This window comes from Delphinapterus leucas, chromosome 2 (genome assembly GCF_059928025.1).
Source record: "Delphinapterus leucas isolate spDelLeu-1000000601 "Yukka" chromosome 2, BTC_Dleu_Yukka2, whole genome shotgun sequence".
Taxonomy (NCBI): Eukaryota; Metazoa; Chordata; class Mammalia; order Artiodactyla; family Monodontidae; genus Delphinapterus; species Delphinapterus leucas.
In genome coordinates, this window is record NC_143130.1 from 85404574 (window position 1) to 85420105 (window position 15532).

At 39.5% G+C, this 15532-nt stretch overlaps 1 protein-coding gene across 1 annotated transcript in view; it reads right to left on the reverse strand.

Moving 5' to 3' along the window:
* SCG3 (secretogranin III) overlaps positions 1–12962 on the reverse strand; it is a 39696-nt gene extending 26734 nt beyond the window's left edge. The window contains exons 1-7 of the mRNA XM_022579486.3: positions 12690–12962; positions 11942–11994; positions 11397–11442; positions 11086–11301; positions 6233–6375; positions 5256–5405; positions 2185–2362 (exon numbers count right to left, since the gene is read on the reverse strand). Coding sequence (XP_022435194.1) covers positions 2185–2362; positions 5256–5405; positions 6233–6375; positions 11086–11301; positions 11397–11442; positions 11942–11994; positions 12690–12780 — 877 coding nt within the window. The 5' untranslated portion in view covers positions 12781–12962. The remainder of the gene's footprint in view (positions 1–2184; positions 2363–5255; positions 5406–6232; positions 6376–11085; positions 11302–11396; positions 11443–11941; positions 11995–12689) is intronic.
* Positions 12963–15532: the final 2570 nt, after the last annotated feature.

Genomic DNA, 15532 nt, shown 5'->3' on the forward strand with positions numbered 1-15532 from the left:
CTGAGATAATATAAACTCAAAAGGAAAGTTAGAAGACTGGTAACCCAACAACTTTTCTCTACTCTGGTCGTATGTTTTTGAGGGAAGGAATGACCTGTTTTCATTAATCAAGCTTAATATTTGAAATAGGGACACACATGTTTCTTTATTTTTTAAATGGAATGTTGATTTTTTAACAGTAGTATATATTGCTTTCTAACATTTATTTCATTTGAAAGAATAAACGCATATAGTGAAAATATTCCAATGGTACAGAAGTAAACAGTGAAAGGAATATTCTCTTCCTCTCCCTCCCCACAACTCCTACTTCCTATAAGCAACCACTACTAACAGTTTCTTGGAAACTTCATATTTGACATACTGTTCTGTATCCTGATAGAACAAGATGGCCAATGATTCCATAATAGTTCAGTGGCTATATTAATTCTAAAATCAGAAAAAAAAATCTATTTCCATTTTTGAAGGAAAGAAAAACTAAGTTGCTAGAGAACTGTTTCCCTATTCTTTTAGCTGCCAGGAAGGATTTTCTCTACATACTTCTAGCCTTTCCCTCCATTTTTTCATCCCCCTCACAGATGAGGTTGGTAGCCAACAGCCATTAGTCTACTTTTCTTGACGGATGGGGATTTGGAATCTTTCTTCTTTCCATTCCCCTGGAACAGTGGAAGGCAGGGAACTGAAAAATGTGCCTGCTGTACAGACTCAAACTCTTCCAGGATTGGCTGTTCCAAGAGCTAGACTGAGGGTAGGGAGTAGACAAGCCCACTGCTGGCTCTCACACCAAGCTACATTCTACAACCCGGTCTGTATCAGTAGCAAAGATACTTTGGTTTTCTCAATTGGTTCAGACCCTGGGTAAAAAAGATGGGTACTATCAAAGACCTCAGTGTAAGTATTTAAATTAAAAGTCTATAAAAACAAAGGCAATAAGGAATGGGGTCAAGGAAACTGAAAGATAAAAACACACAAAATAAAGAATATTCCATACAGTGGAATCTTAAAAATACCACAAAAGTCACAAAGTTGGGAGAGAGGAAGGTGGGAGAAGAGGTGCGGGAGAGAAATCCTGGAAAAGGGCAGGTAAATAATAACTTCAGCAATCACATTATTTGCTCAAGGTCACATCCATATAAATATTTGGTATTATGCTGATACAATTCACTGACAAGAAGTGACTCACCAGGATGACAGAGGTTCTGAGCTGGGTATATGCCAACCAGTGGGGCAAGAATAGACCCTCAAGATGTACAAGCCCTGCAGACACCAGCAGGGGGGCTGGTGCCATCTGGCCAATGTCTGGGATTGAAGGACAAAAGGATGTTCCCCAGAAATGAAGTCTACTCTAAGGTCACTTCTTGGGGAAAGATGTTACAATTACAGAAGTCTTTATTACAAATGTTCAAACTGGCGATGAATCTTTAAACAGGAAGAAGAAAAGCTATAAGGCAGTGCAGGGCAGCTGTATGGACAATAACAACAGAAAATTGGCACATTATCCTTGGCACATTAATCCTTGCAGATTAACAAAAAATAAACATGAGCTGAAATCTTCAGTCAACTTATTTTGGTGCACATATAAAAGAAAAGAGAGCAACACATTAAGGACTTTTTAAAAAAAAAAAGCAGAACATTTCCCAAGCGTGTTTTGGGCTCCTGACGTTCATTAGTCCAATGTTTAGTTCAATTCATTTGAAGACAAGTTGAAAATATCTAAAAAGCAAAATTCTGAATCATTTAAAAATAATAAATTATGTTCCATACACTGCTCTTACTAAGAGAGGAAAATAAAGCCTTTTTGAAAAGAGACTTGCAATAAAAGTTGAGGCTGAACTGGGTCAGGCCAGGAACACTCTGATTCATCTCTATATCGGTACAAGGTTCACTACAATCCCAGGAACACAGCATGTGTTCAATACCTGTTTATTGAACAAATAAATGAACCCTCTGTTAACATGAAGATTAAATTATCCAGAAATTCCACCTTTCCTGATTACCCTTTCCTAAATATTTCCATGGCTAGTACACTTCTTTTGAAAAAAATCAATGTGAACTATTTTCCCTGAGGCCATAATGTATGTCATTGATGGTTGAATTTAGAAATTGAAAACAGGAAGAAAAAAACCCCACCCACACATTTCCTGGAATTACTGTTTCTGTTCCACATGGTCAGAAAACAATGTTTACCTGAATCAATACTTTTCAGTAGTGCATAGAAGTTTGGGAAATACTGGAGTTCCTCAAAGTTGTCTTCACTGTAGGTTTTAGTTCTCCTTTCCAAGCCATTTGTCAAGGTTAAGGTGTTAGATACTGTTTCGTCATTTTCTCCATTAGTAAAACCATCCTGAATTGCTGCCATTGGAGTCTACAGTGGGGGAAAAAATCAATACAAAATAAACATTTTTCTTAGAACTGATGACAATCCAGGATGATTCTTTCCTCTGTGACGCGCTTGAATTGAAGTGCAAGAATATCTCTTCCTTTGTAAGCTCCTGCAGGATCAAACTCTTTTGCAGGCGTGTGGGCATCTAGTTACATGGGAAGATCATTGGGATTTAGAGACAGGTGCTTTACCTGAAGACCCTGGCTCCTGCTCAGGGGAGAATGGACAGGTTCCTGCTCTGGCCAAGTTTCCCTCCACCAGTTCTCATGAGTGTTTCTTCATAAAACTGCCTTTCACCAAGGAGGGGAGCTTTGAGTTTATAGAATCTACCAAGAGGGATGGTGCCAAGATACAGGAAAGCCTGTCACAATGTCTAATACTAGCAGAGCAATCATACCTTAGTGATTCCTGGGTGACATTTTAAACGCTGGCTGGGAGGGTACACAAGACTCTTTTTCCCAAACCTGATGTGTGTCCAGTGTTCCCTATCTTAATGATCCATTCTCCACTGAGTGAACTAGACAGAAATGTAAGAGCCTTTCTTGCCTCTTCATTTCCCTGCATTCGATCCATCAGTAGCCTTATTGGCCATACTGTCTAAATTTATCCCAAATTTATACATTTCTCACTTTCTCCACTACCCCACTCTAGTCCAAGCTACCTTCACTTCTTACTTTTTAACTGGTACACCACCCACCTTCCAATCTATTCCCAACCCTGCATTTTCCACGTTGTAGCCAGTTATCTTTTTAAAAATATGATCATGTAACTCCTTTGCTTAAAATCCTTCAGTGTTTTCCCATTGCTCTTATGATAAAGATCAGAATCTGTACATGGCTGATAAGACCCTGCTGATCTGGCCTGGGTCCACCTCCCCAGTCTCATCTCTCATTGCTCTCTCTGTGTGGCAGCCACACTGTCCTTGTTTCAGTTACTTGGGTACTCCACACATCCTTCTCTACATATTGCCTATCATATTCACAAGTTAACTCCTATTCAGCCTTCAGTTTTTGGCTCAAGTCACCTCCTCCGGGAAGCCTTCCCCAAGCCTAAGTCCAAGACAGGTTCCTTTTTTGAGGTCTAGTAGAACCATGTTTCTTTTCTCAGAGTACTTAATGCAGTCACAATTAAAATACATGACTGGGCTTCCCTGGTGGCGCAGTAGTTAAGAATCTGCCTGCCAATGCAGGGGATACGAGTTTGAGCCCTGGTCCAGGAAGATCCCACATGCCGCAGAGCAAATAAGCCTCTGTGCTACAACTACTGAGCCTGAGCTCTAGAGCCTGCGAGCCACAACTACTGAGCCCACGTGCCACAACTACTGAAGCCCGTGCGCCTAGAGCCCATGCTCTGCAACAAGAGAAGCCACCGCAACGAGAAGCCCGCGCACCGCAATGAGAAGCCCGTGCACCGCAATGAAGAGTAGCCCCCACTTGCCGCAACTAGAGAAAGCCTGCGTGCAGCAACAAAGACCCAACACAGCCAAAAATAAATAAATAAATTTATTTAAAAAGTAAAATAAAATAAAATACATGACTATTTGAAGACCATCTACCTCTTCCCTTAGACCTTAAGCATAATGAGAGCAGGGATTGTATCTTTTTAAATGAGCATTTTATCCCCAGTGTTTGGTACATAGGTGGTACCTCAATAAACATTTACTGAAAGAATATTTTGTTTGCATTTATGCATTGAGATAATATGAGTGAGCAGGTCAAGCATATGGACATTTTAGAGATGGGAAGTAAGGAGTATATAATGGGAGTGAAGGATCATGAATATTGCTATGTCAGTTTTAGTTCAGATTGGTAAGTTTGAGTAAAAGCCATGAGTTCTGTGATAAATCTGGATAGGTTTTTTTTAGGGTGGGTGGATCTTCAAAAGCTGTTTTTAAAAATGGCAGATGGTGGGGATTGGAAGTAGGGAGAACAAAGGAGAATTTTTGGCTAGCAGTAAAAAACAAAACAAAAACAATCCATACCAATTTCTGTTTTCTAGCCTTCCCTAAAATAGGACCATAAGTCTATATACCCTTTTTCCTTGTATTTGGGATAGGATGTTGGAGAGCCATGCATGGGGTATGGGTGCTCTGGTGGAGAAAATGAAAGGAGAGGTGAGGAGTTTGATATCCTCTTATATCCTCCTATAGTTAGCTCCATCTAGAAGGTTAAAAAGGAATTCAAGGAGGAAAGAATGATTTTAGTAGTTTGGCTGAGGCCAAAGAAAAGATGAAGAGGCAAGGAGTCCAGCAAGGACAAGGACAAGTGAATGGCAAGTCTAAGTAAAGGATGACAGACAGGCCTCTGAGCCAATGGAAAGAGGAAGGAGCAGGTGGAAGGACACAGGGTAGACAGAGAGGCAGCATGAGGCAACTAGCTCTGAGGAATATAAAAGCTGGTGTGGAAAAGGATCAAATCAGCCCAAGTTTCTTTTTTGGGGTTTTGGGAGAAGATGATCCACTGTGACAGACATCCACTGTGAACAGAAGTTGGACACCAACTTCTGTTGTGAAATACTTGCATCCAGTGCACTGTGATTATACGAACTGTTATGTGAAATAACCGTTTCACATAATATTATGCGTTATTTTACTCTGGGGTATAAGGCATAATCTTTACTATGTCATATAACATGCATCTTTATACTATTTTCAAAGTGGAGTTCATTTATATCTTTTAACTCATTGGTATTTCATCAATGTATATATTTTAAGTGGGCTAAAAATGTCACATACCCCAATTCTTATTTGGCACAAACTGAAGTACTAATTATACGCAGACTGTGTTAATTATATACAAATACAAGTATACACACACATCCATGCACATGCATATACACATACATAATAGATGCATATACATTTGCATATACATACCACTTTCTCTGGTATTTTTCCAGCCTGACTCTCAGTCCTGTTCGTTGGCTTATTGAGTTCCTCTTCATAACTGTTGGCTTCCTTAGAGATCAGTTTTTGTAAAACCTCTGCAACTTCATCTTCCAGTGTGTGCGCCTGGCTTTCTGTGATCTGTTATAAAGAGTCAAAACATATAACTGTTATTCCCATTTTTGTGATTTAAAACAAATTCTAGACTAAACTCTTTAGTTGAACACATATTTTTAGAAGACTAGAGAATGTTCTGGTCCCTCTTCTGAACATCCCTTGATTATGCCTCTACTACATGCTGGCCTTCACAGTAACTGCTCAGCACTCCTGGGAAGAGGTGGCTTTGGGCCCATTGTGCAAGCATCAGTCCTATCTGTTGGAACCCACAGAATACTTAATTTGAGAAACAACTTGAGGGTTGTTTCTCAGTCCTCAGCTGCAGGTCATAGTAGGTAACCTTTGAAACCTGCAAATGTAGTGCTCTCCTAAAGCCTGCCAGGCCTGTGTTAGTATCTGGGAGCCAAGCTGGGGCAGGGTCAGTTTGAATTGCTTAGGGCTTCCCAATCATTGTGTGGCTTTGCACATCTTATTTCCTTCTCATCTAACACATTTTTTTTTTTAAACTTCTGCTGGTTAAATCCTAACCATCCTTCTAAGCTCACTTCAAACACCTCCTCCTCTGAAGCTTTTCCTTATTGCATAACTGGATATAATCCACCCTCTGGCACACTGAACCACTCAGATGGTTCTTATGCACCTTGCATCATGAGCACTTGCATACTTGTCTAGTGCCTCTGATAAACCATAAATTCCTAGAGGGAAAGAATGGTGTCCTACTTGTCCTCGAGACCCATGGTGACTGGTATAAAGTAGATGCATTATAAACATTTGGCTCTTTGAATGAAGTGGCTTGGCTCCTTAGCATATTCCAACCTAAGATTTGGTTTATTCTCATGCATATGACTTACTAGGCCAAGATTCAGCAGTTTAGAAACAATCTTGTCAAATACTCCTCTGTCATTTTCCTCATAAATCCTGGTAGCAATTTTCTGGACAATGTCTTCAGCAGTTAAAGAAGTTCCATCTAGTTGATGAAGGCCATCTGGATCATCTAGACAGAGCAATCACAACTTCACGTTGAGGTGGTCACAGACCTATTTCTTGGATTACATTAGATTTATAATCTATATCTTGTACACTCAAATATTTTTGGAATATGTTTAAGGTGGTGCTTAGTCCATGTAAACTCTTGGTTTAAAATAAAATTTGACTTCAAGTTAAGAACCTAGGATGATAATGGAAATTCTGAAAGCTTCTTATGTGATTATAAGAGGAAGATCTGAAAATAACACAAAAGGCCTCTCCGTTTTTAGCACTAATAGTACAAAAAGTAAAATACTGTTAGATAGTATGCAGTATTGTTCAAAGCACCCTTCTATATATTATATAATTTGATATTCCATTTCCCCACAAGAGTAGATTGGTATTACCTGCACATGTACTCCCTTTGCGGGCAAATTCCTGGGCTGAGGGTGGGGAAACCTGCCTTACACCCAGAATCAGAGAGTATGTACTGAAGATTTTATGACTTACCTGGAATAACTGTTTACTTGTGAGTATGTGTCAGGGCACCTTTATGTAAGGCAGCTTAAGACAAGCCTCTTTCTCCAGAGAATGGGGAACTTATTTTATGTGCCTGGAATTTAAGCTTTTGAAATGTGATCACAGGTTTGCACAAAACAATATGTAAATCTATGTAAATCTCAGCAGAAAAGCTCACAGATATGTATCCTTGGCTTTCCTGGGAATACATTTGGCAGGACTACTCCAGACTAAAGCAAGGGCCCTTCCTGAGGGAAAGGAAGGATACAGTAGGGTTGGTGGCAAGGAAGCTTTGCACTATGTCCACAGAGCACTCCCAGGAATTAATTGGTCTTTTCCAATCTATACCACATGGAACAGTATATTCATACATGCAAGTTTACAAGGCACTTAACCTGTCACTTCTAGGCAGCTTGGAAAGATCAGAAATTTAGCTCCAGTGATCCCTCTTGTTATCTATATATCCTTGGACCACTGTAAAGGAAGTTAATAAGAGTATCTATTTCATGGGATTGTGAGGATCAAATGGAATAAGATGTAAAAGCACCTTTTAAATTGCAAAGTATTGTATGAAAGTTAACGTAGTTTTATGAACCGTAGATTTGTACCTGAAATAAGGGAACTACAATTATCTTCTAGAGAAAATAGACATTGCATCCCTAGCCAAATCCTACCCTAATAATTCTGATCATATTCACTCAAAGAAAGAAGAACCTAGTACATATTTCTATTCTGATTCTCTCCTTTTCTTCCATAGCTCCTGGGGATTCATAGACTTCTTCTAGACTCTATGAAGCTGGAAGTATGTGCAGCCTCAGGCAGAATGTCCTCTTCTTGCTGTTTGGAAAGAAGCTTAGGAAAATGAGCAGGGTGAGTATACACAGAGGGCTGGAAGTTCTCTGACAGTATATGATTGCTGAATTGTTGGCCAACCCATGAGCTGTGAGCCCTTTGAGTCCTGTGTACCAGCGTGACGAATGAGCAGAAAAGTCCCTTAGAAAACCCTGTAAAATCAGTTCCCCTCCTGGCTGACTGAAAATTGGGCTCATCACCCATGTTTTTCAGGAGCAGAGACTCACTATCACTTAGGTCTGATTTTTCCATTTGTGGGTTGCAAGTCAGACTCTCGGGAATATGTGGAGCAGACACTTCCCTGGGTCTAGGCAGAGGTGGAAGCATTTATTTCCCTTCCCACTTATCCCTCGGGATCTGAAAAAGGAAGAACAGTGGTTGCCTGCTGAAGCTGGAAAATAAATGAGATGACTGTTTTTCAGTTCATTTACTTCACAACAGGAAGAACATTAGCAACACTCTGAAGAAATAGCTTCCTCCTCTGCAATGCTGTATTCTCTTGAGCCAGGAACTTCAGGCTCCCCTAGCAGAGCTTTGCTAGATGGGGTTGATAGTTGAGCAGGTGGGCAATGCTCCTTGCCTTCCAGTGATTTCCCCTGCTCCTCTACAATGGACAGAATTACTCAGAATGGCTTCTCTACTGCTCGTGAAGGGGTATTTCACCCTCCTATACAGACCTCAGAGGGAAACCAAACATAAGTTCAATATTTATAAGTTTTTAAAGCATTTACAACTCTAAGTGGGTGCGAAAGGGCCTTGTTCAAAGTTGTCATCTGCTCAGTTACATCTGAATCTCCAGGCATCTAATATGGCACTTGGCCTTCATTTATTCAATATATTTGTATTAAAGTCTTAATATGGGCCAGGACTGGAAATAGAGTGATAAGGAGTTTAGATGTGGTCCCTAACTGCACAGAGCTTACTGTCTAGCTCATAGACTGATACATAGTAATTGCTCAATGAATATTTGTTTGGTGAGTGCACACAGGAGCCACAAAGCACTATTTCCTATAAGAAACTTACAAAAATCCTGAATCATACATACTGTAGAAAACACTGAGAAGGAGAATTGGTGGGTCCTATAGCACAAGCCCATTTAGAGGTTTCCTAAAGGTATAAAAGCACCCTGCAGAAGTTAAGCCCCTTGCCCTCCCTTCTGGGATGTAAGTCTGCAAACCTCTGAGGTTCTAGTCACCTGAGTGGCCCCAAACCTTCTGGTTCCAGGATTACCAGGGTATGAGAGAAAATCAGCAATTCACTCATATCATTCTCTCCAAGAATCTTTTCTGTATACTCAAGTGGACTTAAAATGACCCCTAGGGTAGACCTGGAACCATCAAAACTAGCACTTGGTAGTTCTGAACCTATTTACATGTTAATAAAATGTTGAACAATTTAAACATAAGTTGCTCAAGTTAGTGATCAGATCACAAACAGATCTGCCTCTGTTTGCATGTACAGCCCATCTGACCAAAAAATGCAGTCAAACAAACTTTAGACTATTTTTTTATTTTATTAAATCAAACGGTCGATTCAATCAAAGTGGTTAAATCTATTTTTCATGGGGCTATGCCCAGTGCCTATTTATTTCTAGCCCAAATGTTTTAGTTTAAAAAGTAGAATTCAAAAAAAAAAAAAATGTCCCTGGGAATTCCCTTGTGGTCCAGTGGTTAGGACTCATCGCTTCCACTCCCATGGGTCCGCGTTCAATCCCTGGTCGGGGAACTAATATCCCGCAAGCCATGCACAGCACAGCCAAAACAAAACAACAAAAACAAAAACAAAACCCTCACACAAAAAAAACCCCAAAACATTTCCCTGAATAGTATACAATATGAAATGTGTCAAAATATAGACCATATTCCCCACGCCATCCATATAAAACACACTTCTGAATTCTCCTCAGCCTACAATAGCCTATAAAAGTCAAATTTAATTGGCAGTTGTTTTCTGACCGAGATAATCAGTATAATTCTCTTGTGGTCCGTGGAAAAGAATTAAGACACATAAGAAAATCTGTAGTCACTCCTAAGCACCAGTACTCAGAATGGAAGACACACTGAGGAAGACCTCAATGCCTAGGTACAATAGTTAATTTATTCCCTCATGTATCCTTTTATTTGTGCATTTGTTCATTTATCAATTCATGCAACAAATTCACGAGCTCCAGACACTTGGACGACACCGTCTCTGTTCTCATGGAGTTTTCAGTTGAGTTTAGGAGAGAAAGATAAATCAGAAGTAGTCACACTCAAGGATGTAAAATTACAAACTGCAGTAAGTGCCATGAAGGAAGGAAATAAGGTTTCTATCAGATCATGTGCGCTAGATGAACCTAGAGAAGTAGACAGCCCATGTAGGACTGCAGAAGCCATGTTAAGGATTTGGGGTTTTATCCTAAGAGAAACGGGAATCTATTAACAGGTTTTATGCAAAACAGAGACATGCTCATGTTTGTGTGTTGAAAAGATCACTCTGGCTGCTACGTGAAGGATAAGATGGAGAGGGTCAGAGCGAATGCTAGAAGATCCATTGGAAGATTTTGCTCTCATTCAAATGAGACATGATTAGAGCTTGGAAAAAGATGGAGGTGATTGGGGATAGAGAAAAAGATTTTGAGAGATACATAGGAGATAAAATTGCTAAGACTCATGGGTTAGAATTTGAGAGGTAAAGAAAAAAAATAGTTTGACTCATAGATTTGTCTTGAAAAGCTGGATGTATAGTAGTGCCTTTCCTAGAGGAAAGAGGGCTAAGTTGTAAGGTGTACAGAAATTATGAGTTTAATCTTAGACATGTTAAGTTTGAGGTGCATCTGAGACTTCCAAGGGAAGATAAGTCGGTAGTTAGCTAGATATAGGTCTATAGTTCAGAGCATTCGGGGCTAGTGATATGAAACATCAGGATATAGATGGTAACTGAAGCCGTGGAAAGGTTAGAATGACCTAGGGAGAAAGGATATAGCTAGGAAGAGAACACTGAAAAGGGAGTGACGAATATTCCACTTGGGGAGGGGGGGTATTTTGTTGATTTAATTGTTTGAGAATTATGATATTTTGCTTGTACTAATAGTTAAATTGGAATGTTAAAATGAATTCAATAACATAAAATATAGAGAGTAGATTTAAATTTTTTTCAAAGCATCAGTAAAGTAACCTTTAAAGAGAAAATAAAATCTGGGCTTCTGTGGAGCTGGAGCTTTGCACATTATCAGTAAGTTTGGGCTTTATCTCAATTTTGGACATGACTAATAAAGGATTGTAAGTGTGTAAGAGATATTTTTAAAATATAGGACTTTCTCTTAACCCATAATGGGAAACTGCAAATTAGAGAAAATAGGTAGCAAAACTTCTTTTTCTTCATTTACCTTGAAATTTATGATCCAGTCCACTCTTAGTAGAATCATAATCATCAATCAGTCTTCGATTCTTGGTTGAATCAACATCTTCCAGGTTCAATTTATTATCATTTGGAGAACTTTTTACGGACTGTCTTTCCTTGTCATTCTTTTCCTTTTCTGTTATAGCCTTTAGCAGGTTCAAGTTATCAACAAAGGAATAATTGCTCTCACCTGGCTTGTTTTCTGAAAGAAAAGCCCCCAAACCAGGCATATCCGTTTTAGTTAAGCTTCTCATAGCCTACATTATTTAAATTAACATCAATGTAATTTCTTATTACCTGAAGGGTATGTTTTTTTAATCTTGTCTGCTTCTGCTTCAGCAATCTGTGAAAGAAACAGGAGATAGACCTGGTTTTAAGTCATTACTCCACCACTTACCAAATATGACAGCTCAATAATTTAATCTCCATGGGATTTAGCTTTCTTGTTTGTAAGATGTAGTTAATAGTTTCTATCTCAAAGTATGTCATAAGGATTAAATGAGATAAAATAAAGGGCAGATGGTCTATAAATATTAATTCCCTCTGATAATATTGGTAAAAGATAAATCTCTGATAAAGAAATCTTACAATAGAATGGATGTGATGTTGAGCTTACTGGCTTATTATGCAGGCAGCTCTTTGCATTATACTGAACTCTCTATATTTAACTGTTGGGACATAAAAATTACCAAAATTATATTTCCCATCATAATTTCAATGTTTATTATTAAGCTCCTGAGGTCTGTGAATTCAAAATGGCTAAAAATTCGCGGCATAGTTACATTAAATAATAATAACTAAAATAAAATGGAATAGCATTTATAATTTTACTTCTGACCTACCTGCTCATTCAAAGGTCTTTCTGCACTTAATTCTCTATTATGTAGGGGTTTGTCTAGAATAAACACACACAAATACAAATTTAATTGTTCATTGGAAAGACAATATGTCTCATTAAATAAAATCTTCAAAAAAAAGGAGAAATATTTTTGGATGACTGTGAAACAAATATATATATTAACAGAGATTATCAAGATTATACAATAACGATGATTATCAGTGTTGCCTTGCTTATTATCTTGGTGTATTTCCTGAGTTAATAGAATTACACTTTTTCTTTTTTTTTTTTTTGACCAGAAATCTAACATATTGTTCTAACACTTGGTTTACCAGCTGTTTTCAACTAGACAGAGCATAGTCTGGATTGGTATTATTGGCACATTAAAAGCTTTCTTCATACACTGCACGTTTTATGAATAGAATATCTGAGAAAGGTTGTAAGATGGCTAGGAAACAAACAAACAAACAAAAAAACCAAAAACCAAGCCATATATTAGGCGGGAAAGCCACCCCCTCCCAATTTCAAAATAAGATCTTTCAAAACAACTTATGTTATTGTTCTATCATGTAAAAAGTGAGGGAGGAAAATCTGTCTTCTGGCTCTAAATTCGAACTGATTTCTCTGTCAATATGCACGGATATGACGTGATCAGAAAATGAGGCAAGGTGATTTACAGCTCGCGGATTATACCAAGCTTTACCTTTTCATGGCGAAATAAAAGGGAGGTGGGAAGAAAAGTGTCCACGTACCTTGGCTGCCTGCCGGTTTGGGGAAAGCTTGAATTGGGCTGCTGTGGAGCACCAACACCACAATCCAAGTGCCGGTCCAAAGGAACCCCATTCTTCCACGCTTGGCTTCAGAAACAGCCTGGCGCCGGGCTCCCGGAGCTATAGCTTTTGTTATGAATGAAAAGGAGGAGTAAAAACAGGAAGAACTAGGAGGGCGGGCGCAGGGAGGGCGAGTGGCGGGGGCTCGGAGCTGGTGGAGCTCTCTGGGGCTCCGGGGTAAAGGGATGAGAAAGGCTCCGGGCGCTCGGGACTCAGGTCTTCAGGTGGAGGAGAGCGCTGTCCGCCCCGTGGGTGCTGAAGTTCCTGTGACGCGGAGCGGTCAGCGGGTCGGCTAGGGCGTCACCTTATTCTCGCTCCCTTCTTGAGAGGAAGTGAGGATGGAAGCGCATGCTCCCTGCGAGCCAGAGGCGGGAAGGGGTGGTGTCAGCGACTCGGAAGCTGCTCCAGTCCCCACAGCGAGTGGAAGCGGGGAGGACGACAGACTAGCTAGCGTATTTTCGGTGCCGCAGTCCTAGGGGTGCTCCTGCGCTCACGGTCACCTGGATTGCTGTAAACGTGCACATCTTTGTCGTAACCTCCCAAGTAAACGTTACCTCAGGGACCAAATGCCTTCTCTGCCCGCGCACCTGTCAAGGAAAGCTAGATAACCTTGTGCAAGGGGTTCTGCTTAGAGATTATTCTGGGATACCTTCTCCAAAAAGCCCTTCTTTCCATTCCACCTTCTGTACCTAAAAGGTAGATATAATTCTTATATTCTTAGAAAAGCCGTGCCTTTTGTGATTTGGGTTGACGTACCAGGGCTCCCTTGGTGCTCTTATTTGTGTCTCAGCTCTATGGAGTCCTTTGAATTGGGATATTTAAGGAACATTCTTTCAAATAGATTGCTGCAGCACACTCTTACTCTCCTAGATGAGGAAACAGAACAACAACAAAAAGCATCGTCTGTTCCCCTAAGGGTGAATATCCTCATCAGTCCAGGGTAGGTGAGCAATAGGGACCAGTTTCAATAAAAAAATTTCCCCTTCCTCACCGTGGGAAACCCCTCTTCAAAGAAAGAAAGGAAAAAAAGAAAAAGAAAAAAAAAAGCAGCACTTGTAAAATTCTTCCCTAGGCTTCAATTATGCCTAAGGACTTGGTTGTTCCAGCATTCCTTGAAGAGAGTGGGTAGTCATGAAAAGCATTTTTCATCATAACTAGGTCAGGGAGGTTCTTCCTATATTTTGAGAATATTCCCAGAAGCCTAAGATTATTGCATAAAAGGAGCTATCAAAAGACTTTAAAATGATGAATACAAGCAACACTAATGTGAGCAGGGTGCTGAGTAAGCTGTTTAGTCTCTGATTTTTAAACAGAGCTTGGACCCTTTCCTTTGGACTGTGGCATGCTGGGAATTAGTCTGCATAATGACCAAAGAGAAGAATTCAGCACACGCAGGCCTTTGATTTCTGCACCCCTGCTTTTCAAGGAGCAAGTTAGTTGTTCAAGTACCTAAAAATAAACAGATGAATCTCCCTCATTCTGGAGGTCTTTGAATTTGGATATCACTCAAATACTTTCTTTAAGAATCTAAAGAGTACTTTTGATCTAACACCTACTTCGAAACAAATAGTTGTTTCTTGGCAGTGATGACATAGCATTAATATTCCAGTAGGCTGCATGAAAAATATTGTCTCCCAATTTAAAATCCCAGCCAAGTGAAGGGCAAATTTCCTCTTCTTTAAAATAGAGGTGGCAGGCTCTGTTTACCTTACAGTGTAATTGTGGAGAACAATTGAGTACATGTCTGGATCATCATTTTGATGCCAGGAATATTTTGACACAGCCTAAAAAATAAGTTATGAAGTGTTTTCAGCTTTTCATAAACATTACCAAATATTAGGTGAAATAGTCACTGAGATTTACTCTGTCGCCTCAGCGTCACTGCATCCTTTGTCCTGTCCTTAACTTACCTCTCCCCACAATGTATGTTTGCAGTTGGGAGGGACTCAGGATGGAGTTAAGGGAAGGGATGGCTATTGAGCACGATGCATTGCTTGCCAAAAATGAAAAAGGTATTTGACTTTTCTCTGCCATTTGTACTCAAAGTGACTGTGTTAAATCTAAGAACATGTTCTGTTGCTGACCAAAGGAGCTGTGGAGCACCGAGTAAACTGTAAGGCATGGAGTCATTTACATTCCTCAGTCTTACGGATGTTTCTGCCAGACGTAGTATCGGTCTATGAGTGGAGTAATCCTAAGTTTCATTTATTCATTCATTCATTTAAGAGATGAAGTTTCATTTATTTATTCATTCATTTAAGAGATATTTATTGAGTACTCAAAATGTACCAGGTATTGAGATAATTGCTGAGTATACAAAGATAAGTAAGGTATGGTCACTGCTGGTCTTATAGCCTGAAAGAAAGGACTGTGATTATAACAAGCACCACCACAACTATTTACTGAATAGGTTTCATGTGCTACACATTGATCTCACTTAAATGTAAGTGAGCAAATAAACATGAGAGTGTGTTATGGGTTCCCTGTTGTACGTGCAGAGTTTGGGTGGGGTGCAAATAATGGAGTGAATGATCAGGAAAGGTTTCAAAGAGAAGATCTCTTTCCTTAAAAATAAAAAATTAAAATATTTGATTATTGTGTGTAAGCACACTATAAACATTGAATAATATAAAAATATATGTTGAAGTTGCAAGACAAGTGTCATTGACACAGACCAGGTGATCATGAAATAGACAACATACAATGCACAGTGACTTTGTCAATGCTGTTTGTATATGTGTGAACACACACATGGTTTGATTGTT